The sequence below is a fragment of the Oenanthe melanoleuca genome, chromosome 2 (assembly GCF_029582105.1).
Source record: "Oenanthe melanoleuca isolate GR-GAL-2019-014 chromosome 2, OMel1.0, whole genome shotgun sequence".
NCBI classification, from domain to species: Eukaryota; Metazoa; Chordata; class Aves; order Passeriformes; family Muscicapidae; genus Oenanthe; species Oenanthe melanoleuca.
The window spans coordinates 113,745,716-113,772,660 of NC_079335.1; the positions used below are offsets into that span (position 1 = coordinate 113,745,716).

Below are 26,945 nucleotides of genomic sequence, written 5' to 3' on the forward strand. Positions count from 1 at the left end.
CACAGCAACTGGTATGTAGTAATTATTTTCCAGAGATTAATGTGGGGTGGACAAGTGCAGACATCTCCTTTGCTAATTGAATACCTACAAGTCACAGTAACAAACAGTATATTTAAATTACATTCCCAAATCTCCTCCAGAAATATGCATGATACTGAAATACAGAAAGAAAGAAATAGTTACATAGGGCAGTGGCCCTTGCACATGTACATTAGAGCACTGAGGCTGGCTATCCAAGTTGATAAAACGAGTGTGAGTTTTAGAGTAGCCAGGATTCAGCCTCTGCACTTTCTCATGACAAGTTCAGAAACTATTTTCCACATGGTTATATGACACAGTAATTTAATTGAATTGTCAGATATATAACGTGTCCATTCCTTTTTTATTTCTGCTGTATGGGTTCATTTTCTTAGTCCAGTTGAGCAAAGAATAAATCATGTGGCTTTTTTAGAAAACTTCTGTGCTCATTGTATGTTATATTGTTCAATGTCTATGAAAGAAAGAAGGTTTCTGTCCAGATAAAAAAGAAATAACCATAAAGTGGATCATCAGCATTTCAGCAATGTGTTTTTCCTACCACGTTTAGACAAATATTTCTGCTTTTTTCAGTGCATTTGTGTGGCAGCTTTTTCTTCATGTAACTACTGAAATTATGTGTATACATTTCAGCCTATTGTATGTTTTAGCATTTCTAAAACTTTTTTTTTTTTTTAATCCTACCTATCGTACTGCAGGTTTGAAAGTATTTGAGTTCTATCAAATAAGAGCTATGCTGACTTGCAGCCTTGCTAAGAAACAATTCATACTTATTGGTAGTGAAATCCTAATTTATCCACTGTCATGGTGATCACCCCAGACAGTATTATATGGTTGCAAAAACTGAGACAGAGTAAGGGCAAAACATATACGCACTATCTTAAAAGCCAAGATCCACACCTCAGTTCCTGCACATATGATCTCAGAGTAGCAGAATTGATTTTTTTTTAACGTTGGGTTGGTTTTTGGTTTTTTTACCCTTTCCTCCCCCCAGCCATATTTTTTATAAAACTGGTATAGGCCATCATGGGCCACAAGGTAAAAAGATACTGTAAAAACAGAGTTAAAAGTGAAGTGTATTCTTGATTATAATTATAGCATTCCTAGCGTGACACTAAAGAAACTCGATGTATGGTGTTCAGTTTGTTATTTTGCAGCTTGTTAAATTTTTATACTTCGTGGTTGTGGGAGGTAGCTAAAAACAAGAGAATATTCTGTGCTCTTAGAGAAATCATTTTGACCTCTAGGTAAAGTACATTTATTTGTGTATACATCATCTGAACTGTGAGTCGTTTTGATTGATGCAGTAGATTGCATATACATATGGCATAAAGAGGACCTGGGTTAGGCTAGAAGTTTGGGCTCTTTCATGATGGACTGTCTAAATATAAACTAAGAATAAGAATGAGTAAATTGATTTTAAGTTTTACAGAAGTGACATGCAGGAACAAGTCCTGGGATGGTTATGGGAGACTGTGTGTACCTTTTATTCAGGAAACTGATCTTAAATTAAATAATTGTTGTATTAAAGTTTAAGAAGTATTCATACATCTGTTGCACCAAGGCAACAGTGGGAAGGAAAACCAGTGTAGATTTTTCAGATGCTCTCTTAGAGATCATTAATACCGTGAATCAGAAGAAGATGTTTGACAGCATGGCACATATCCATGGAAGTAGCCAGTTGTTGGAAATAATAGGTTTAAAAGTTCTACATTGGGTGTGGATAAGGTCTGAAGTATTTTATCAGTGAACTGAGGAGCTTGGTGATCAAATGATGCTTCAGCCATGAAAGAGACAACTCAACAAAGGGAAAACGTTCATTCCTGCAGATCTCTCATGGTCATTCCTACTGGCTTTGAGAATGCAAACAGTTTTAGTTAAAATATTCTTTTGTCACTTGTATTTTCTTTTATAGGGCAGGCTGTATATATCTTTGGAAGGTGACTCCTATTTCTTCATTAACTGTTTCTGACACCAGTGCAGTGAGAGAGCTACACTAAATACAGAGTCAATTTTGCATTTAAAGAAGGCAAGGATATAATCTTTCAAACGGACTAACTTCACACAGATACACTAGATTAATTTGTTAGAAATAAATGTTTATGCTAAAAATACTTGTGTTCAGTTATTTGAATGGGTGAAAGGAGTCTTATGTGGGGTTCTTTGAGAGGAATCAAGCTGACTTGGAGTGGCATAGTGAAAGAGTGATTTTCTGCCTTTCTAAATAATTTTATTTCAATTATCTTTGTGTTTTGACTTTCATTTCTGATAAGATGCTGTCAAAACCTCTAAATCAAAACAGATGAATAAATAATATTAGTTATCCAGATTTGTTGTATTCAGTAGTTTGCTCATAAGTGTGGCTGCTAAAACAGAACAGGATTTCCCTTTTTCTTCCTCACTAAAGAACAGGAACTTCCAAAACACAGGAGTTTGGATGAGTAGGCAGAGGATCTGCTGCCTTCAAGCGTTCTTGGCAACAGGTGGAATTGTGATATGTGTTTGACAGAATAGTCATCTCAGCTAGGCAATCTTTGTCTGTTACCCCTCTTCTGAAGAAAATCTATCCCCTTGGTCAAGTTCTTCCTCCTTTTCCATCAAGAAGCTAAGAACACCTGCTACTGCCATCTTCTGTCTTCCTTTTAGGAGAAAAAGATGAATAATACATGACCAGAATTTCAAAAGCAACTACTAATTTTAGGTGCCCCAAGATGCACAGCCTTACTATTAAGTAAGAAAGAAAAGTGAGAACAGATCACACCTATATTCTATATGCTTGGTTTCTTTCCATTTACTTCTGGACACAGTTCAAAATTCTGATTCCATTCTTCTTAATGTGCTGAGTGATCCAGAGCCTGGCTGCTGTTAGGTCACTTCTCTGCCTCAACTAGGTCACTTCTCTATCTCAACTATTAGCAGAAATGCAACAACATAGCAAAAATAACTTTTTTTTTCTAGGCTTTTGCTTGTGGCCAGATTGAGATCATACAGTCTCTATCAGGAAGAAGAAATCTGTAAGCTGCCTTTTTGCAGAATAGTCTTTTGTTTGTTGGACAAGAGAGAAACTAACACATTTGGTCAGAAGGACAGAAAAAGAAAATAAAAATATTTCAAAAGAAGAATGTGAAAACAGCTGTTTTGTCCAGGAGGATTCAGAATGCTTTCATGATTCAGATACTTCAGATACCTTAAATATTCTTAAAGACTCATAGTGGTCTGTCTAGCACAGACAAGAAACCTATCTGAAAAGGCTTTCTAAAAACAAGAAAAAATTAATCAAGGAGGTGTTTAACCATAACTTGTTTACATCAGTTATATTTTTTTAATAAAATGAGCTTAAAAGCTTAGCCTCAAAGCTGTTGCCAGCTTTCTGTCATGTATAATGACAGCTGTTCCAATACAATTCTTCAAATCTATTTACTGTTTTGAGGGAATTCCAGTTCTTTTTCTTGATTACATACAACAAAACTTGGTGTTCAGAGAGCACTGGGAGATTCAGTCATGTCATAGTGGTTGGTGAATTAGAGAGAGCACTCAACAAAGCTTAACTTATTTAGGAGCCATCAATCTATTGTATTATCTAATAAAAATCAAAAAGCTTTAGAGAATCTGCCTGCTGTTCTGTTCTCATTCCCCAGAGCAGAGTAGCATATATAAATCTCAGGGTAACAGATCTTTTAGCCACTAAGAGCTAAGGTCTTTTTCTGCTACTTGTGTGTTGTCCACAAATGTCCTGCAAAACCAAGCTTTTGTTTCTTGCTGTGTAGTATCTGCTGACCCACTTCTGAAGCAAAATAAACCCAGGATTTAAGGTAAAGAAAATAGAACTAGTTGGTGACAACAAATTTACTGCCAAACCAAGAAACCCTTTTAATTGCAACTCACATTTATTATTATTTCCTCCTTTTAACAGTGTATTTTATCTGTATTTCTGAATTGATTTATTTTACCAATTCTTGTTGTTATTATAAATCTATGGTAAAGTTCTGAAGAATTTAATACCTTTTTAATACTCAGATTTCTGTTCCTAGATAACCTTGCAAAATACTGCTTTCCTGCTGGCTGTTTAAGAGCTTCATCTGTTTCAGGTTTTGAGGTGGTACAGGCAGTGTGCTTGATGTACCATGCTGCTTGCACTGGGGACTTCTGTTCCTGTGTTTTACATGCTCTGGCAAGCAGCAGGGACTGCCCAGAAAATATTTTAGGAGGAATAAATGCCTCTAAGTAGCAGTGCATTATAGAAATCATTATGCTACAGGGGTTTTGTCAGCCTGGTTTCTCTGTGTCTGAAGACTTCAGCAAGACCACTTAGTCCCTTGGGAGTTTGATGTGCATGTACAGGAAAGCAGAGAACACTACATCCAGCTGCTCAAAAATTTTAATGAAAAATATGAGAGTAGGAAGAGAGAGGAAAATAAGTTGTAGCAGATACCACTATATTAAGAGATCAAATTATTAGAGAAGGAACATTACTGCACTGTAATTTTCTCCCATTTATAATATTATGAACCTTGGCAGGAATTAGTACTAGGAGTTCCTGACTACCAGAAACAAAAGTGGTGCATCAGGATTATTGAGCAGCAGAGGTAACTTTCTGTGAAAGAAAGAACCTGTCTTGTCATCTTTTTTAGTAGCATGGAATACAGTGATACCTGATACCTTCGTACCACAGAATCCCCGAGTAAAATGTTACTCGTAGCAGAAGTGATATCTTGATATAATATCTTCATGCAGTCAATCACCTGCTAAGTTGGCAGGTTTCATCTATAGCTTATGTTTCCAAGTCTTAGAGGTTTGCTTGGCTTGAGGTATTTTATTTTATTTCATTTTATTTAGATACTGCTGTTTGAAACTCATTACATCCTAGGTATGAATAAGCATTGTACAAAAAATATTGAGCCCCTAGAGGGGCTCCTATGCATCCTGATTTTGTTACTGCTGGTGTGGCAAGGGTGAAGAAAAGCAATGTGAGCAGGCAGCACATGGCAGAAATACTGTGCCTCACATAGACTGAGCCTTTGCGTGTGAGAGGGAGCAATCAAGGGAAGAAGATTCAGCATATTTTTTTACCAGAAGTAGCCCTACTTGGAGCCTTTTTTCCTTTGAGTATGGCTTTTTAGACATAAGTGAGCTACTCCTACCACCTGAAGTAGTGGAAAACCCTTGCAGTCTGCAGTCATTGTGCTGCAGCAGAATCAGATTTCAGGTTTTCCTGTGTAAGTCTGATTTGAATTCACTCATCAGGATTGGGTCACGTAGTTGAAAGTGGGTTCTGGTTCTTCATATTATATAGAAACTTCATTGTATGGTATGAAACAAATTCTGCCTCTCTCTGCTCCTTTGAAAGTTCCTATGAAATTCTCATATTCTTTAGCAAATGAGGTTTCCACCAACTTTCTTTGTACCTCAGCATGATACCATGCTGCTTTAGCATCTGCATATCTAGAAGAGAAAAGTAGAAGAGAAAGATTTGATGTAAATGCTTCTGTGCGTGCTTGAACATGCTGGTGTTTCTATAAAAATTCTGTCAACCCCTGTAGGAAACTGTTTTCTAAAAATAGTGAAAGAATAAAGGCTGAATCCAAGATTAATTGCTTACTACTTTAAAGCTGTGATATTCTAGAAACTTACTTCATTGAATACACTTTTAATGTCTAAGCTAGTTACTATCATTTTGGGTAAGGCTGCAGGCTAAGCTGCCATTTTTTCCAGTTCACTGTTTTGATGATTTCTTTCAGTCTTGACGTTCTTTGGCCCTTTGAGTTACATTTGTATTACTAAAACATAAAGTGTGTAGCATAGCATGGTGCCTGTGTGTTTCTGAAAGTAAAACTTACATACTTAAAAGCATACCATAAACAGCAGTAAACCTAACCATATTTGGAAGAACAAAGCTTTAATGTAAATTATGTTGAACTGTTTTGTTACCAGGTAGATAAATTATATTTTAGAATAAAATAAACAAAGTATTTCTTTCATTTAATGAGTTTCCAGTTGTTTTGAATCTTTTTAATGTGAATAGAGTTTTTACCACCTCTAGATCACTCTGAGAAGAGAGTGTAATTTTTTAGTTGAATGATGTAAGGATTTGAACTCTTACGGCATTTTTCCTTCTCCTCTTTCACCTTCACTAAGGCAAAACATTGTTTCTTTCAGTTTTATGTCATAGGTTATATTTTCTATGCTCTTAATAGGTCTTCTTGCTTCTCTCTGCCCTGCAGCAGCTGGTCCTTGTCCTGTGCTGACTAAAGATGGATACAGTATTTCAGCTCAGGCCTTAGTGTCAGACAATGGGAAGGGATTTACACATCTCATTTCTATTAACTGTTCTGAAGAACCTTCATCTGGGACTTCAGCTGAAAGGAAGAAATGTAAAAATGCATCAACATAACGTTTTCACAGCTGGTGCTAAACGTAGTTTCTGTGGGTGGAGGAATGTTCAGGGCACAGGCTGCATTTAGCTGTTGACTTTGGATCCTTTTTGGTTTGCTGGTATTTCTTCTTTGCAGTCAATCTTAGATCAAAGTTGAATTCTATTAGCCTTACTGTGGATCTGTCACATAGGTTTGCATTAAGAATAGCTATAGTGTAAAGGCTGTGGGATTTGGGGGGCTTTTTATAGGAAATTCAAACTGCAAAATGGAGGTTTGCTTTGGCTGGCTATTTTGTCTTTTTTGTTTTGTATTTTTTGTTGTGAGACCATACTGAACACATAACTATAGTATCAGGTATGTAAGACGCTTAATGTCCTTTATGCTTTCATTGTCACCATTTTCAGTGCAGAAGAGAGAAGTTGTTCAGCCATAAGTATCAGGTTACACTGTTCAGAACATTACACCTTGAGAAAAATTGTTGACCTGGGTGAGAGAGGGCTGTGGCTATAAAACTTAGTGGCCAACATGACATAAAGATTTTGATCCTCTCTGCATTATTCAAATTTTTCTTCCTTAGTCAAACTAGCATTTTTTTGCAGAATTACATAACCTCAAGAAAACTGAAAACAAGCAAATGTGTGAACGTGTTCCCTTCATGTAAAAAATGCATATCTATCTATCTTTGAAATTAATAGAATTTTAAGTTTTTATATAAGAAAAGGTTTTTTGTGGGTTTTTTTTTAAACTATCATGTGAATTACCAAGAGAATACATTGCCATGGTCTCAGGTGATTTGTGTTGTTTCTTATCCTTGACATTTTAATTCACTACTGAATTTATACTTTGCATGTTTAAGTACTGGTAAGACATGAAAGTTGTAGGGTTAAAACTGTAGACAGTGCTTTAAAGCTCCTATGATAATTGTTCTTAGGTATGTATTCCTTTACTGTGGCTCTCGAGACAACTATTTAATAGACAACATTTGAATAATACAAATGTGCGGTTGGTAAAAATGGATTAGGGTTTCAGGGTGGTACCAATGGGTGATATTTAATATTGAATGACATGTATTAAGACAAATGCTTTTATATATAATTTATTTGGCATTGTAAATGCATTTATCTTGTGAGATACAGACTCCCTGTTGCCACATGAAGTATTCTGGAAAGGTTTGGAGTAAATAAATAATAAAACCACTTTGATATACAATCTAACAATATTAAATATTAAGACTTTCACATGATTGATTTTAATACTTAATTAACTTATTTAAAGTCCAATGTAACTCTGTTTTTGTATTAGAGATCAGACAGGCAGAAGTTAAAATGCAGGAAATGTTATTAAATGGGACAAAATTAATTGCATTTCATGACCATCAGACTCACTGGCTGTTAACCTGTCCATCAGTGGCATGATCTTGTTTGTTTTGTTCTGGATCCCAGCTGATGTTAATGTTAATCTGCTCCACCATGTCAGACCATTTTTTATGTTTGCATCATTCTATTTTAATGATACATAATCTGATACATTTTATAAAAGAAAACAGACTTGCTTTATGCTATCCAAAGTTTGTCAAATTGTGCACTTTTCTTCTGACTTAGTAAGTGTTCTTCCCTAGGCATGTTTTTTCAGTGGGTGGTGGCAACCTGTGGAAGTGGCTGTGTAGGAATCTCAGCCGGTTTTGAGCTGCTCTGTGTGTGTAGGAGGGTTGTTTGGGCTGGTGGAGTTTTTTGGCGGTTTTTCTCTTGGAGGCACTGGGACTAGTATCTTCTGTATTTAAATAGAGATGGTAGTAAAGAGCTCAGATGATGGAGAGCAGATGATCACAGTGCTGTGAGATAGGTGGTCTCTGTGACCTAAGTAAAAATCACTCCCAGAGCAAAGAAGAAAGCAGGGAATATTAAATGTAAGAACAGATTTTTCAAAAATACCTATTAATGAGTGACCTGGCAAAATATCCAGCTTGAAACAGATCAAATGGTCCTCACTTCCTCATTTGCCAAAGTTCATATTCATGACTGTCTTCTACTCAGCCTTCTTTGTTAGCATGCTTTTTCTTTTTTTTTGATTCCTGGCTCAGAACGAATAATTTAATTTGGCCAGTGTAAGAAAACCCATGATCTAAGACTCCTTCTAGATTATTTGGAAGACATCTTAAAGCTTTATTGCTTTAAATAAACACAATGCATGTTTATTCTTCTAATATATAATTTCTTACCTACTTGAAAATATTTTCACATTCTGGAAAATCCTCACTGCAGTGTTCTAACATGCTTGATTACTTCATAAGCCACAAATGAGGGGCAGAGTTGTGAACCCTCATAACATGATGCTGTCAAACTTAACAAAACATGCATAAGACCATTACCACATCAGACACTTGCTTATAGTCGGGTCATTTTAATCAATTTGACTTCACAGGGCAGCTAATTTATCACTTAGCTAAACAAGTATTTCCTCAACTTGTCATCAATTTAAGTAATTAAAATGGTAAACTTTGGATATGGCATGAAATAAAGGCCCAGAGATAACTTGGAGAAGGTGGTTGATACAGTCTAATAAAATGAATGCAAAGTATTATTTAAATACTTTGGTATGCTTCAGTAGTTTTCAGAAATGTCATATTCAGGTAGTTTTGCTGGTACTGATGGAAACTGATTTTTATTTTTAGCATATCCAAGATTCAGCAGCATTGTTCAGCTTCATCCTCTGAGTTAGTGGGTTCTCATTTTCCCTTCTTCAAGCATAAAATGTTTTGATCTGTTGCTTGATTGTTTAGAAGTAAGAGGATGTCAGAGAGCAAGAATGGAGCAAGTGCTGCAACTTGGGCAGTTCTTCAGCCCTCATCCTGAGTACCTCCCCAAGCCTGCAGTTCCTCCCTGTACATTTTACCATGGGGGGAAGGGAAGAGAGGGAAAATGAGTGTTGTAAAAGCTTTGCCTAATTCTGTTTCACCAACTCAGTTACACCTTCAAAATATTCATGCTGAAGCTCATTATATTTTCTAATTTTGCCCAAAAAATATGAGTACTTTTCACTTTTTAAACATTAATTTTGACATGTTTTGTGCTTTGAGTAAATATTTTTTTAAGGTCGATATAAACAGTGATGATTAAGGGAAACATTTTAGGTGGGTTGTGGTTTTTTTAATTGAAGTAACTTAATCACTATTTCTAAAACAATGCTTTTCTTCCATAAACTGCTTATTTGGATACTGAATATTTTTATTCGGTGTCTGTGGTAAGTGAAGATGTTAGTGATTGTCTTATGACATGAAATAAGTATTTATGTTCAACTCTGCTATGTTTCTATGTTTTGTTTATGAAATGCTGATTTATCAACATTTTTGAGATTAGGGTCATTTTACCTCTTGTGTTCATAGTAGTGAACAGTCTCACTGCTAAAAGAATGCAATAAATTTAGTTTTTATTTTGAACTTTCCATCTTCTTAATGTACATCAATTATAATCAATTTATTATATGAACATTTATTATAATCTTATTACAGATGAGTCTTCTGCTTCTTGTACAATTCTGTGTACATGTTTTTGCAATGTTTTGCCCAGCTCTGGTCCAAAAGTGACAGTACTTCACTGACAGTACAATTAATGACAGGAACATATCTCAGTTAGACTTTTATCTTTATCTTGTATTTCTATCTAGTTAGATATGACTTATACATATTAATGGAAGATAAAGTGTGGCTGAATTGAGGCTCTTGCCACTGACAGTCTGGAGAAGAAGTGAGTTTTGTTTTTGTATGTTTTAAATGTAATTTTATTTAAGCATTCCAAACTCAGAGGTTTGTATACAGGAAAAATGGCAATGCTAATGAAGGCATGATTATATAAGAATGCTTTATGGCTAAAGGTGGTAGAAATCACATAATGTGTTAGAGTAGCTAATAGAGAAGGCAAAATATTTGTAAACTCTTGGGTGAATAAATCTTCTCATGTCTAAAAAAGAAGCAGGCAACTTCCACGTGAGTACTAAGTACTCACTAAATACGCAGTAAGAAAAAGGAAAGTTGTCTGAGTTAGAATGGGTGTTAAATTAGATTCTCTAATGCAGCAAGTAGTTCATCTCTGCTGTGTAGAAAGAGGTTGTTAGGTAGATATGAGTAAACATCAGTTAAGTTTTTCCTAATGAAAACAATCTATCACCTATAGAACATGGAGGAGGTCGTGGGAGAGGAGATGATGTGCTATAAGCAGGTACCTCCACAGAATCCTTTTAATACCTGGTGGAGTTCTGTGTTGGAGTCTGTAAGCATGTCTCTCGAGGGATTTTTGGTCTCCACTGAGAACAGATGTGCTGACAAGCTGCCTTCCCTGAAAGGCAGAGTGGATTCACCCCACGTGTGTTGGTCAGTGAGCAGCAAACCTGTGGCACTGTTCTTGGTGGCACAAGAGGGCTCCCCCTGTTACTTCAGGCCAGTAGCCAAAAAGTCTCTTTGCCTGCCTTTTCCTTGGGCTCACGAGTACATTCATGTTTCTGCTAATTTCCTTGACTAGATAAATGTTTCATACATAGTCTTAATTATTTTCTCATGTATATTACAGAATGGTTGAACTCCCAGTTGTGGGAAGCATGCCTGGTGTTTGAGTTCTTTAGCCCTTCAACTGTGGAGGTTTAAAAAAAAAGTACAAATAGGTGTCACTCTGAGCTTTCACTGAGATGTTAGGGTTAGCCAGTATCAAGTCTTGTAATCCAGTAATTGAATTTCAGGATTTTATAACATTTTTATTGTTTCACATTGAGAATGGTTTTAAGTTGCACCTTATTTAATATGAACAATATGTTATAGGCCATTACAGATCAACCACAAACCTGTGAAGAATTAATCTGTCTCAGAGTAAGATCCCAAGTGTAATCGTAATTGTTTAATAGTTCCCTTTGCTCTTTGTTAGAAAAGCAGAAAAGAACTTAAATATAAAACTGTGAATAAAATTGCTTGGACTAAGGAGTAAAGACTAATAGGTAGTGATACTTTTTAAACTCTAACCATATGTATCCATAAACAAACACAAGTAACCGATTAAATCACTGTGCGGATATCAAAAGTAAATCTATTCAGCTGTTTAAAACTGCTCTAAGAGTCTGTAAAGTAAATTATGGTTCATATAGATTGTAAAGGTATGGCATTTGGGGAGTATTTTAAAAAAAGAAGAGAAGGACGTACTTACTAGGGCTAATTTGATATCAAGTTATGGATGTAAGACAGTGTAAGTCTGAAACAGACTGTGTCCTAATTAAGTGGTGGCTGCTAAAACTACAGTGGCTGGTAAGGTCATTTTATGCTTGGTTCTCAGTTTGAAGTACACTCAGGGTTCTGCTTTGGTCAGATTGTGTAGCATCTCCAAAGGACCATAAAAATAAAAAGCTTACTTAAGCAGCACAGTTTGAAATAAGTTTATTTTAGTACTTTTAGTGAAGACAAAATCAACGGATCAGTAGAAAGATATTTTTAAGTATATAGCAAAAGGAACAAGAACAGCAACCAAAATTCCAGCAGGAGAAAATTACTTCTGCAGAGTTGGTGGGGGTTTTGTTTTCTTTCTTTGAATACATTATAGATACCATTCATGCAGTTTTCATTATTACAGTTTTAAAGTTACATAGGAAACACATGAGTTATGCATACATTCACAGCACATTTTGTTGAGCCTAGTATAGAGTTGATCAAGGCAATTCTGTGTTTTAGTGGTGTGTTTTGTCATATGAGTTTATGTTTGTAATTATTTGACATAAAGGTGTACCACTGCTCAAGTAGTAAGTCCTACCTTCCCTCAGTTACTGGCTCCTTGTTCCCAAGACCTTCAGATGTTCTCTTCTAAACAGCTAAACAGAAGTGAGAGATGGTGTGATCATTTCATAACCACAGTAACACAGGTGCCAGGGCAAGTAAAGGATAGAACCCTCAGGGAATACAGCTGAGAGAACATCTTTTTGGTGCACTGGTTTCAAGGAATTGCCTAATGGGGGCCCAGCTAGGTTTGTTTATTATTTAGGAGTTCTTTTCCTCATAACTTACTAGGAAAATTAAGAAGGTGTAGACTATAAAAATATCTTAAGAATCCCAGTTGCCCTTTATTTATTGACAGTAAACTGGAGGTAAAAAGCCTACATGGTCAATGCCATACCTTCTAGGAACCAAAGGAAAAAGCATAATTGAAGTGATTGCAGATTTGTTAATATGCTAGTCCTGAAAGTGTAGATGCATACCTCTTCCTGTATCTTTTTTTATATTTCTTTCTAAATATAATTTTCTTGCTGTTAGAAAGTTATGATACTTGTAAACAAAGCAGTTAAAGTAAGTGATATTTAAAACTCATCTGGCAGTCGTAGGTAGCTACTTAGTGTTTTCGGGCAAATCAGACCTATTTAGCTGGCTGAGGTTTTTTTGCATTGCAAGTTAATAAATTGCTATACAGTGACTAAAATGCAGTCTTGACAAATGTACTCTTGCACTGGAAAGGTCATTTCTCTTTCTTACACGTTGATCATAACATTATCTGCTTTTCACCCTTTTATTGGCATCCTTTTATTTGTTGCTGCCAGTATTAGCTGCCAGCACTCCTCAGATGAACTTCTAACATAGTTCTTGTTCAGTTGCTTGATAGTGATGTGAGTGCCATTCAGGAGCCCGTGATGATGAATCCACATCACCAACTTCCTAAGGTTTCAGTTCTGCCATTCTTTCCCTTTTGGCCTTCGTTTTTGGAAGATGTCTTTTAAAATGTTCTCCAGCTAGTTGATTATGTTTCTTAAAATGCTTCCTTAACATCATCTTTCTAGAAAGCTGTTATGGTTTAGGAATGGTATTATTCTCCAGTTAAGTTTTCCCACTGAAACCATTGCATACCACACACAGCTTGCCAATTCCCCCCTTCCCTCCCTCTTCCCTCCAGCAGGATGGAGAGGAGAACTGGAGGCACAAAAGGTAAAGATCACAGGTTGAGATAAGAACAGTTTACTGGAAACAGCAATGAGATAAGAAAAATGAACAGTAACAGCAATGATACAAATTACAAGAAAAGAAAGAAGCTAATGGCAAAACAAGAAAAGAAATGTACTCGCTCACTGCAGAAACCCCAACAACAGATGATAACCAGCCACTCCCTCCAGCTCAGAGCCAGCATTACCCAACCACTCCCTCTGCTACCCTTACTTGACCAGAAAAAAACTCATCTTCCCAGAAGAGACTCTCTTCTCCTTGCCCTGGTAGTGACAGACTTGGTATAGAATAACCTCTGGGCCCTGACCATGCCAGCTCCTGGCTACTGCAAAAGCCTGTTCTGGCCAGAACCAAGACAAAAGTTAATACAAATCTTGATAAAACCAAATTCACCTATCATGGCAGTCAGTATTAATCCATTCTTGTTTTGTGTATCTGTTGCTGTTATGTTATACTTGACCTGTGATTTCTGAAAATGAAGTGGTTAAAAGGAAGATTTTCTGGGGTGAGAGGTCTTGGGTCCAGAAGAGTGAGGATGATGGTCTTTCCTCAGTTTTGCTCTATAATCTTCATCATGCCCAAGAACTAGCATCAGTTTTTCTTGGAATCAGACTAAAAGATGAGTAGGGAAACTAGAAAAAGGAAGAAAGAGGCTGTTGCCCTGTTTTACAGTCTGTCAAAACCATGCTTGGACATTTACTTGCAGTGTGATATATGTAGGAACTATAACAATTCTTTTGGACTCCAAATAATACAACATTTACAATGTTCAAGTGGAAACTCTATTGTTCTGCTAATTAGACTACTAATGATGATGATATGCCTGGAAAATAAGGGGAGGTTTGTTTTTTTTTTTTTTGTTCTTGACTTGTGTGACTGAAAAATAGCTAAAGGACTACTTGTTTGTTTCTCTGGTTTTTTTCCTCCAGATAAATACTCATCAGTTGGAATCTACTACTGCCAGTATGTATCATTCTGTGTCTGAAACCAGTCACCCTTTGCAAACAGAGGAACAAGAGATAGGCATTGATCCCTTGCAGAGTTTTTTGAACAAACCTGGGGAAGGTAAGTTTGTATTTCTGTACTTTTTTTTGAGTTTATACCTTACATAAGTGTATCAAGATAACTGTACCTGTCATAATTTTTAGTTATAATTTAATTATTAATTAAATAATGTTTAATTCACTCAATGAAGTTGAACAGGGCAACTTAAAAAACATTTTACAGAGCATGTAAGGAACACTCTGACACTAATGAAAAGCACAAAAAGTCAACTTTCAATTACAGACAGAGGCATTAGCCAAATGTTTAATGTGCTGTCATCCTTTTTTAATCATAAACCAAACACTGACTTCAGCATAAGAATATTGAAATGGAGCATGACTTTATGTTACTTTCTCAAGCATGGACTCTCACACTGCTTTGGGTTTAGGGATCTTGTTTGTTTGTTTCTTTCTTTTTTTCCCCCTTTTTGTTTTTTTTATTCTACACTAAAGTTCAGTATGTTATTTTGGATTAAATTATGCCAATAAAAAGTCTGATTTTTGTTTGACTCAGCCCCTATGTTCTTATTTGAAAAAACATCTTGAAGTTGAGATAGAATGAATAGGCACTAAAGATAGAAATTGCTACACAACCTGAAGCAAATTAGTTAAATGCAGTATTTGGAAGACCCTAATGAACAATGAGAACAAACTGCTTGGATAATGCAATGCCTGTCTGTTTTGCTCATCTTTTCTACTTATTTGCTAGTAGTGACAGTGTAGTTGGTTCGAAGAAAGTGATAAGCTTAATGAGAAAGCTCGTCCTTGTCATGAAAACATTCCTCAAGTACTCAGTTATACACAGTGGCACCTTAACTACCTGTAATTTTCCAGTCATTGAACACATGTACCAGGAGGGCAAAATAAAAAATTTATTTTAAATTACAGAGTTGAAACAACTTTGTCACATTTTCTAAGTCCCTCACCCAGATCAACTAGTCTTTGTGAGTGTATCTGTTTATAAATCCTCTCTTTACTAGTTTACTTTATTAAAAAGCTATGTCAAGTTTTGCTCAGTCAGGTTTATTACTTCAGTTTAGAAGAAGCTGATGTTCTGCTTCAAAATATATTGGTAAAACTTCATTGCCCCTTTGAGTTAATTTTTTCACTGTTTCTTCATTGGTTTATAAAGCTTCTTTAATGTTCAGAAATGACAATGTACGTCATGGGGAAAGTATTTTAAAACCTGACGATTAAATTAATAGCTTTTCTAGGTCAGTGTTTCTTTTCTATTATATTTGACATCTTAACTATATGAAGCCATTTTAGCCAGATAAACCAAATGCATTTTTTGTACATATTTTTAGAAACTTGAAAATAATATTTTCCTTCAAAAACCTAAAATATAACCATTTTCAAGACGAAAAACAGCTTGTTTCTTTTGGTCTACCACAGTCAAGAAAAAGATAAAACATTTTCTTCTGATTTTTATTTTCTTTTTTAAAAATTAGTAATTCTTTCGTCTCTGTTTCAAGAAAAAGCAAAATTTTCACTCTGTAAAAAAAACACTGTAAGTTAATTTTACCCTTTATTGTGCCCAGAAGCGATTAGTTACCTTGACTGAAAAGGTTTCTCATTTTTATCCCAACCTTAACATTTCTATGACATACAAAGTTATTAGGATTGAATTGATGTTTAAAAGTGCCATTAATTCATTTACCCCAAATGTTCATTAACAATGTAAATGTATGCTGATGTTCTATGAGACAAGGAAGTGACTAATGACTCTTCGCACTAACAACACTTAAAATGAATAGAAACTTTAGATAGCTAATCTTGAAGTAATCAAGACCCTCATTCAGCCTGGCATCTCTGTATGCTCTAAAACAGCTGTCAACTGTTAAAAATATATACACAACACACACATACGCACATGCGAGGATAAAGATATGTAAATACATGGTTCCCCAAGTCATAAAGGTTACCAACTATGGTACATTTTTTATGTTCTATCTATGTAAATATTTTATATAAAGCATCCATTTCATCTTCATAGCATTTTTTGCTGTGAAACACATAGTGCATTTTAATTTGAAACTTTATATATCGAGAATAGGTCTTAGAAGTTTTAATGTTTCATTTTAAATAAAGCCGGTGTTAGCTCTTTAGGTATCAAAGTATACAGTCCTTCCTGTCCATGCAGTCTGCTCATTAAAGTATTTCAAGGCAGAATTTTTCAATGCAGCCTCGGGTTTCAGGGGTGATACAGAATAAACTTGGTGAAAAACTGTATCTTAATTTTTTCGTATCATGAATCACAGAAATATGGTGGAGTGGTGGTCCATTGGAGACGATCTGTGCAATATTGTAGAATATCAGGACATCTGAATTGTATTTTTGAAGCATGACTGAATGCTTACCTTGGAGGCAAAGTGATAAAAGACTTCACTGAGATGAGGTGATTGGAAAAAAAACACAACACTGATAAGAGTGCTGAAAAATATTTAGTCACTGATCTAGTAAGATTTGTTAATCTACATGAAGTATTGTATTTTTAGCATGTGCAGTTGATACCAAAACTTGATGGAGAACCAGAAGATGTCATGTCCAGCTGGAGTTACAAAATTCTCTCACAGTTTTCATAAAATTAAAGAAATTTCAAAAATACATGGATTGCTCTTAAGTATAGCTGTTTGGAAAACTGCATGCATCAACTACTTTTTGTTCATTTGCTGTCAGCTTGAAAGGGTATATTGGATAGGATTCCAGAAATATGTTGAGTCTAGTAGTGCTCAGTGCTTTTATTAAAATTTCAGAGACGGAATAGAGAGAAAACATGGTTTATTTTGGACAGGACTCTTGACACAATGGAGAGTAGACATAAAATTCAAAGTATTCTTGAGATTTTGGGGAAGTGGCTTGAGAAGAATAAGACATGGTTCGCTAGGAACAGCTGCAAGGATTAATGTTGCAGATGCTAGGCATGAGACAGTTACCTAGCTGAACAAATGAAAGTAGATCATTACAGATGAGGTAAGTGTCATTTGAAGAAAGGTCTGGGTGTTGGTAGCTCTCCAGATTTTATGTAACTAATAAACTTTGAATCTTGAGTTATGATGAGCCATGAGAATGTGCTTGTTTATAAGTTGAAAAAATTCAGAATCAGCCTTTAACTGTAACGATCTTTTTTCTATCCCTTTAAAACATTTCAAAAAAATCCATTAAGATAGTACTTTTGTCCTTTTGTTGATTAATTTGGCCTATGTTATTTTATTTATGTCTGATTTTTCTTTCAAGATATAAAAAATGTACATGCCATATATGTACTCATATATGCTTTTTAAAATAGCATTTTTAAATAGTTGATAAGAAATTTATGGCAAGGATTCTCACTTTTGCAATCTAATACTTCAAATGGAAGATTTTAGTTCTTTTAAGAAATTTTAAATTTTGATTGTTTCTTGTGGATCTGGTTGTATTTTAATTTACACATGTCTAGGTATGTGTTGTTATGTGTTGTTTTCTTTTGACTGTGGTAGGTTGATAACATCTTGCTGCATTCTCTCTTCTAAGAATCATCATTCTATTATTCACTTTATTCTAATAATGTTTTGAGTAATCCCCACTGAAACAGGAATCTTTCAAAGAGAAATTGGTGAATCTTAGCTCTGTCTTCACCAGGGCCTTTGTGAGATCTGAATGAAAATTCAGAAACATTACTGTTGGTACCTTCTCCCTGCATATTGCATCTGACAAAGTGTTTTTCTGACTTCCAAATGCTCGAGGTTTCTGTTACATTGAAATGGGATAACTAGGTTAACTTTCTGCTGTAAATTTTCACTCCAAGTTACAGCGTCCACCACATTCTGACACAAGTTTTGAAAAGCATAGTAGGTAGTATTCCCATTTCATTGATATAATGAGAAAGTTGATCCTCTAAGGACAGACTGGAACAATGCATTTAATACTCTTCAATTTAATTTGCTCAATATCACAATTAATACAATTAAGGTCACTTGAAATGAAACTATTAACAAATTGGGTAATTTACTTTAACAATGTCAGTGTGTTCTCACAATTACATTTGCTTTAATTAGTGTACAAGCTATTATTTAATAGCATACTTCACATAGAAAAATGTAATGTGTTCTTTGTTCTTAATAGAAGAAAAGGGGAAACCTTTAATGGGTCGGAGTGTTTTGGATTTGGAGTTTGGCAAGATATATTTCATGTGTAAAGGCTGTAGTTGGTGGTGAGGACAGAGAAGGCTGATGTTGTTGGAAGGACAAAGATAACTACTAGAGTGTGTGACTGAAATTAATCCAGTTGAGACAGATAAGTTCCCCACCTCATAGTTGCTACTTCATCCCTCCTGATTCTCAAGCCTGCCATGAAAAAATATGAGAGATGGTAAGAGAGCATTCATATTTCCATTTTGACCAAATACTGTGTGTGTATTTCCATTGCTTGTCTTTGGACAATTATACTATTTTGGTGTTAACTTCATAGCCCTGATCACTAGAAAGTTTTATCCATGGAGAGCTATACCTTACGTGAAATTTGAGGTACCTGGTTTATACTAGTGTCATACAGAAAACAAGTAGAAAACAGAGTGAAGTTAAGTAATGAAGTAAATGCCATCTTTTCTGGACAAAGGAGGACCCATGTGTTATCAAATAATTTCCCTAAATCTCAAATATAATTCACATGGACTGTTTTGGCCCTTGACATTCCTTAAAGGTTTAAGTGAAATTTTGTCAGAAAATTGTATTATCTTCTAGTTCATCCTGAGCTACTCAGTGTTATGAGTTGGGTTTTGTTTCCCCTTACTCAGGTGTACAGTGCTAATGTGGATTGCCTTGTACAGTGTTTGTTTACCTCCATTTTTAGAGATCATTGCATTTAAAGGAAAATAAACCAGAGGTCTTCTCCTGTCTGTGTGAGAAGTACCTTCCTAGGTAAAAGCAACTGAAAATGCAAATAGAGTAAGTTGTAGAAGACTTATTAGTTTCTTATCAAGTATTTTTGATAGCATATTTTATGACGTCATGTGTGTCATATAATGTGTGTTATTTCATCTTCCCTCCAGGGAGTGACATGAAGTATAGCATTATGTTTTTAAGAGTCCTTTTAAATATGCATGCTACTGTGTGTTTTCATTAAAAAGACAAGATTGGAACAGAGAACCTCGTTGCATTATACTGGAACAGAAGAGCTGAGGGTTATGATTGTTTCTTTATGTCTTTGGGGTTCCATGCTGTGTTTTACACCAGGCCCTAAAAAAGCCCTGTGTCCTTCATTGGCGAGTTTTACCCTTCAGCCAGAAATCTTCAGTGTGCCCCACCAGTACAGCTCTTGCTAGTGGTCCTTCGTGCTTCAAAAGTGTTCAAAACCTTTGTGCTTCTCCTGCAGGGCTTGGCTTCCTCATTAAAGGCAAAGGTATGATGGAGGAGAAGGGGCTGTCCTCAGTCTGTTTCACTTCATATTGCATGAATAAAAGCAAGAATGGTTTTTACATCTTCAAACGCCATATGCTAACATAACAAGCATTTTAATATTCATTTATTAATAATAACTGCTGTTTAGCTTGCTTTTAATTGAGCTGCAACAGGATTGTAGTGACAAAGGCTATTGGAGCAACATAGTATATCTTGAGCTAACTCAGGCTGTCACTAGTGACTTCCCTACAACTCTTCATTCTCCTCTCTCCTGTATTAGACATTTTTATTAAAAGATCAGTTAACAGAAAAGCTAGGCATGTTCAAAAATGCAGATATTTAATATAGTTAGCTGAAAATCCAGCTATCTTAGCTACCACACAGTACAATTTTTCTTGAAAGACTGTATTTGTACAGGTCTTGACATGCTCTTAGAAATTTGCTGCCTGTGGGCCCTTTGGGTGTGGTGCCTTACTGCAAATTTGTATGTAGGAATTGCAGGAGTATTTTTAATTATTCCAACTGTGGGGCAAATATGAGTAGCTGTCATGGGCTTGTGAAATACCAGCTTCAAGAGATGGATTCTCCTCTCTAGAACTGGGAGGTACAGGGATTTTTGGTGGCTTCATGTGATTTGCACATTGCATTCTGGTTATTAACCTCTGCATGGAGGTTATTCTTTGACATGGGTAACTGACACAAACATTGTGTAGGGAAATGGCCTTCCATGGTTGATATGGCAGATACTGGGGATCACCTTTTGGACAGTGATGTCTGCTCATAGAATGGTTTGGGTTGGAAGAGAAATTAAAGACCATTCATTTCCAATTCCCCCACTGTGGACAGGAAACCTTCCACTAAATCAGGTTGCTCAGGACTCCCTCTAGCCTGACCCTGAACACTTCCAGGGATGGCACAACCGCAGCTTCTCTGGGTACCCACGAAATCTATTGATCTAAGTGAAATTAAAATGCTTGTTTTGGAAGTTTCACTCTAAGTCATTATATGAAAACAAGACCATTTTCACTAACAACACTGGCATGCTACATCAGTTCAGTCATCTAAGCTGGGAGTTTCCAGGTCTTTCTAGATACAACTCTGCCTGAATACTGGTATAAATCACCTGTGGGCCTCATGTCATTCTTCTAACAACTCCTTGTGACCCTACTTTTGGAGAGGCTGATCTGAGCATTTATTTTTCTTTTCCTAGCTTTTCCCAAATCCAAGTTAAAAATCAACTCGGCTCTCATCTCACTTTCTAGTATACATGTAGCATAATAGTATTTGTAGCATAAAAGATAAGAATGCAAGTTAAATGAAAAAGAAGTTTAAATTTTTTTTGTAAATATTACACACTTATAGAACCTTAAAATACAAGAATAAATTTCCATTTAAAATATGGTAACCTACTGAACAGCAAAATAAAATGGAATAATCTTTTGTAATACAATCTTTGTAAATGTAATTAAAAGTGGTTTTTAACAAGTTCATTATAAAAAGTTATACATAAGCTAACAATGAGAATACAAGCATTCTTTTGAACATTTTACTCAGACTCTACACAGAAATATAATATGAAGGTTACTAGCCATAAACACCTCACAATATTAAGTGTTTCCAGGCAATGATCAAATTATGTTAAATGGCTATATCTCCCACACATGGAAAAGTCAGATTCTCTTAATTTTAAAAAATTGAACTGTGCACGTTTGATTGTACTTGTGTATGTATAAAAAAAGACTAGTAAATCAGAATTCTAGCTGAGGCCAGCATGATTGGTACAGAATAATAATTAAATGTCTGGGTTCACTTCTGTCCTGACATACCAAAGATTGTAATTTACAAAGCAATGTATGAATTGTGAGCAGCTAGCTGATGTTACAGACCTCTGTATCTGAGATTAAATGTATGTTAAAACATTTTTAAAGAGCTTAACTGTCACAAATTTGATTGAATTAGAAATTGATTGTTCTATATAACAGAAATATGTCACTACAGATGGGATGTTTCCTGTCTTTCATATATGTGGACATTTATAAAGATCTGGAATTCCTTATTTTAAAAAGAGAAGGTTTCAACCTGCTTTCACTAAAGTGATACTGCAAAGCTTTACTTTTAGCCTTTCAATTGACTAATAAAGCCTTATTCTTTAGCCTCCATGGTACCCAGGGTACTCCCTGTCCTCGTCCTCTTTGGGCATACAAAACTAAGACACATGAAAAGGGAGAGAAATAAAGTACTGTCATATTTAAGTGGTAAGAAATTATCTGGTAAGATGTGTATTATTTATTGACAATCTGGCCTTTTAACAAAGAAAAATAGGCCTATGCTTAGGTTGCCACTGCAACAGCAGAAACAGCTGATACTTTAATGAACAACATACTGAGGGCCATCCAGGACATAAGGCAAATTAAGCAGGTTACAAACTGCATATCTTCTGTTTAGGTATAGGAGATCTCCCCAGCTCTGACAATTAGCTCCGCTGATCAGGCAAGCAGACAGACAGAAACAGAAGGAGGCCATTTGTATCAATTTGAGGAACAGAACTAGTAATGAAGTAAAATATCCGTACCAGGTAGTTTCACCTCCGCTTTGGAACGGATATTTCTAACTGCTGCTTTCAGCTTTGCAATAGCAAATAAAAAAATAAATATGTGCTGCTTATAACAAAAGCTTATTTTCTGTTGTTTACAAATTGAGAGCAAAGGAATAATAATACTTCTAACCTAACAGGTTTTTAAAAAGGATAAAACATTTTCTGGACATACAAGCAAATACGAATCTTGGTAACCTGACAGCTTTGTTTAAACGTTGAATTTGAGTTTCCTTTCATGAAAATCTTTTCAAAGTACAGCAATTCAGCTGTGAAAACCTGAATACATTAATGATGACAAAGAACCTCTGGAGTGAGCCAACATTTGTTTTTGTTCTTTTACAATGTTTCCTGATGAATTGCACATACAAAAGTGTTGGAGGTTATTTTAATTTTCTTTTCTTACTTTGATAATAAATGTCTCCACTGTTTACCTTTTTTGTTAAGGTACCTTATTATTACTAATCAGCTTTAATTATTTATAACAAAATTACTGTGAAAGATGTTTCTTTGATGTCGAAAAAGTCAGGGGCCTGATCCTGACCCTATTAAAATTAATGGCTAGGTTCCAATTGACTGCAAAGTTAACAAGCCTGAGTGCCCTTTAAGGGAAGCAGTCATTAGGCCAGGGTACTGGCTTGTGGTTAGTTGGGGTTCCTATTTTGGGAATGTTCAGATTTTAAGCATTTGGTGTCAAGATTTGGGCATGCAAAGGCAGAATGCATATAACTGACTCTCAAAGTTAGTCCCAGTCTTCATTTTCCTCATAAGATAATATTTTTATTTTTAATTTAATTTTTAAAGGGTTAATATACAGGATAATAAGAGAACACGTTTTTCGCTGAACAGGAGCACTAAAATGAGGGGAGAGAGAGAAATGTGGATAGCCCTTCTGCTTTTGTCTAACTTTCTTCACAGTCAATAAAATAGCCAGGTAGCTCAAATCTAAGCCATACTGGATAAGGACCATCACATTTCACAGGCATGTGTGCCAGCTTGTGTTTAAATCTTATTTTGTTTAAGTGAACTATCAGTGGGTTTTGTTTCTCACTATTTTAAGCTTCAGATGTATATGGATGTACACAGACACACTATGTGACAAGACTGAACACTTCTGTCAGATCTAGAATATCTTTAAGTACTCAAAATTATTTTTGTTCAGTTTCTTCATCATGTTACATGTTTAGTTCGTTACATCAGTGATCATGTGACTGTAATATTTCAGCCACAGCACAAATGAAACAAAAGGATATAACAAATGAGACTTACTTTCACCATTTGTGGCAACCACCAAGTTTGTGATGCCATTTGTGCTTCTCGGCTTGATCTGCTTGAAAAGGGAAGTGGGACTTTGGATGTTTGTTTTGCATCTGTGTGCTTAGCTCATCCTTTTAGAAGGTATCATATACAAAAGAAACAATGAAATTAATTCTTGTAACTACCATAGGAAGAACAGCCAGATTATATGTTCTCATGAAAAGGGAATTTGAAGCTGGTGAAATGATACAGCTCATTCATACAAGAGGTCTGCAGCAGGGCTAGGAACTTGGCCCACATCATTCAAGGTGGACACTGCACTGATGAAGATGCCATCCTTCAGCTCTTTCTTTATTTCAGGCAGTTTTTGTGAGGCAGGTAGCTAATCAACTAGAAAAAAATGTAACTTTGGTACAGAACACACACACAACTTTTTCATGTTTTATATGCAAACTTAAATAAGCATATATCATCTTAGAAATTTCAACTAAAATTATTTTTGGTAATGGAAATGAAAAGTATTTCAAAAGATGTAGATCATTGTCACCTTTTCAGTATTTTGAGTAATTAAATAAAATTAAAATGTTTTGAATATGTTAAACTATTCCTGAACCTTTGATAAATGGTGTCTCAGTACAGATATATATGGGTGTCACTATTAAAACATGATTTGGCTACAAATCTAAGAAATACTACTTTACCTTAATGAACTGATTGTCAAAGTTTATTTATTTATGCTTGTTCATTTTATAGTTTTGTATCTTAGCATTGCCAGGTAGGTCCTGTCTTAAGAAGAGGGAAAATACTTCTCACAAGAGTTTTTCAAAATAAGCATGACTGTGCTATGGTTTACTTGATGTGGTGGTGTTCAGTCAAAGGTTGGGCTTGATAATCTTGGAGATGATTACACCTTCAGTGATAAATTCTAAATATCTTATTTCTGTACAAACAGTTAAAACTTTTGCTTGGTTACTAAAACAAACAAAACAATAAACATATTGATAAAAAGTAATACATGAACTCTGGGATAGGAAGACTGTGCTCAAATTTTTCAACAAATCCCACCCAGTTTAGTGCAGCTGGGGCCATATAACCAAAATATTAGCAAATAGCCTGTATGATAAATTTCTCCACTAAAATTTAGATATCCCATTACAAATTATTATTCTTGATCTTCCTAAAAGGCACAAACTTCATCCAGACAAGGCTTTTATGGTGGTGATAATTCTTTTCTTCTTAGAAATTTGATTTGTAATGGAATCAATGATTATTTAACCTTAGGAAAAATGAACTGTATAGTGTTTCAGTACTAAGTGCAATTGAAAGGATAGATCATGTAATACATGTGAAAATATGTTTGCAAAGATCTGATAATGTTTTGAGTTTCATTGTAAAGGGGTTCATTTTTATAAGTTAGTTGTAATTTTGTGCCATTGTTGGTTTTGTTTCTTACAATTTGAAATATTTAAGGGGTGGAGCAATCAAACATAAATCTGTCCATTATTGGGCATTTCTACTTTGCACACAGATGAATTCTCATCAAATTTGATTTGCTGACTGGTGGCCAGAACAGATGTTATCTTAATAGAGGAGAGAAGCATATGGAGCCACAGGGCCACCTCCAAACTTCTGTGACCCAGTATTGTTTCACTGTTTATTGAAATATGAAAGAAAACACTTCTTTGAAAAAGTCTACAAAGCTCCACTCTGAATTATTACAGCCAGGTCACCACAACATTATTGCCTTACTAAGATGAAGATTTTATTACTGGAAAAAGCATAGCATCAATTGTTGCTATTCTAAAAAGAAAGAAAAAGAAAATTAAAATAAAAGTACCTCCAGTAGATGAGCTTGTGTCTTTTGCTTGTTTGAATTTGAAAGAAAGAAGGCTGTAAATTAGAGTTTACACTGTGCAGAAGTCTAGCTCTGTTTTGGGGTTCTTGTGACAATAACATAGTGAATAATAAGTGAAAAATTCTGTTTGAAAAGTTATGGAATTGACATTTTTCTGCAGAATTAAATTTAATGTATTTTATAAACTTGTATTTATGATGAACATAACAGTTTTAGTTGTGGCATTTGCATGAACTAAAGTTATACCCTTGCAAGTGTGCCATTAGAATAACTACTTGTTCAAGTGAAGATTTTTAGGTTTTTCAGAGAAACTGGTTTGTAATGTGTGCCTGTCAGAAGCAAACTTCAGATTTGGAAAAATCCCATGTAAACATGGGACTAAATGCTTCTTTTCACTTTTAAAAAAGAGCATAAAAGCCTAATTTAATTTTGGACATGAAAAATATCCTGAGGATTTTTTGTCTTGGAATTAATGTTATATTTATATGATACTTCCAGTCCTCTAGATGTTACAAATTTAGAAAGATACTTGCAGGTTTTCTGTGATTTCAAAGACACTTACTCATATCTGTCATATTCAGTTTGAGATTCTTATGGAAAAATGAGCCTGCATTTTGAATTTGCATTACTTAGCTAAAGATAGTTTTATTTTCCTGGATATTACTCTGTTCCTTGCTAAAGCTGTAGCTCACAGCAGCATCTTGGAATCTTTCAAACATATTTAATTTATAATAACTGCATTAAAACAATACTGAATATTAAGATAAGAATTGGAGATATCTGAAAATCCTGTAGTAAATTATGTGTACAGTGGTAATTTTCTATTAGCCTGGTATAAAGAGCAACACACACTGGATTCTACTGGATCCTTACTATCACCAGTTCTGGCTTGCCACCTAGAATTAGCCATTAATGTCACAACACAGGCTGCTGCAATGAAGTTTGTACACATCACAATTATTCCCTGTTTAGGTCTTTACTTTGACCATGATGTCATTTTCTTTTTATAAATTGACACCACTTAGCATTAAAGATGATGAGTCAGTTTGGGGACTTTTAACTTACTTTAGTAACCATTTCTCAATTGCTCTGAAGTCTCTATCTGGTTTCAGTTTTGATGAAGTTAAGGCAAAGAACAATTTGAGGGCTTTGAATTGAGCCTAGTTGTTTTTCTTTTGCAAACCATATGCCAGTGCTCCAAAGGCTGTCTTGTGGCTGGTTAAAACAAAATAAGAACATCTATAAAAGGTCCCACTCTGAGAAATGTGTACTAATTTCAGGCGAAAATTCTTTTCATTTGGTGTTTATGAATTACACTTTTAAAACTTTGCCTAGAGGTAGGGAGGAGTGTTTCAAAAATCAGATGTTAAAGTAAAATGGCTATAAAAACATGTGATCTTCCATTTTACTGTATTTCTTCTTCTGAATAAGTAATGCTCTAATAAAAATTA

General features: G+C 35.1%; 1 protein-coding gene across 5 annotated transcripts in view; it reads left to right on the forward strand.

Moving 5' to 3' along the window:
- Positions 1 to 26,945, forward strand: part of TBC1D5 (TBC1 domain family member 5) — a 311,013-nt gene that overhangs the window by 113,701 nt on the left and 170,367 nt on the right. For 4 of the 5 annotated variants that reach the window (XM_056483375.1, XM_056483373.1, XM_056483377.1 and 1 more), the window contains one exon: positions 14,298 to 14,433. In XM_056483375.1, coding sequence (XP_056339350.1) covers positions 14,334 to 14,433 — 100 coding nt within the window. In that variant the 5' untranslated portion in view covers positions 14,298 to 14,333. Of the gene's footprint in view, positions 1 to 2,990; positions 3,051 to 14,297; positions 14,434 to 26,945 lie in introns of those variants that run through there. The other variant, XM_056483376.1, reaches the window with a different exon arrangement.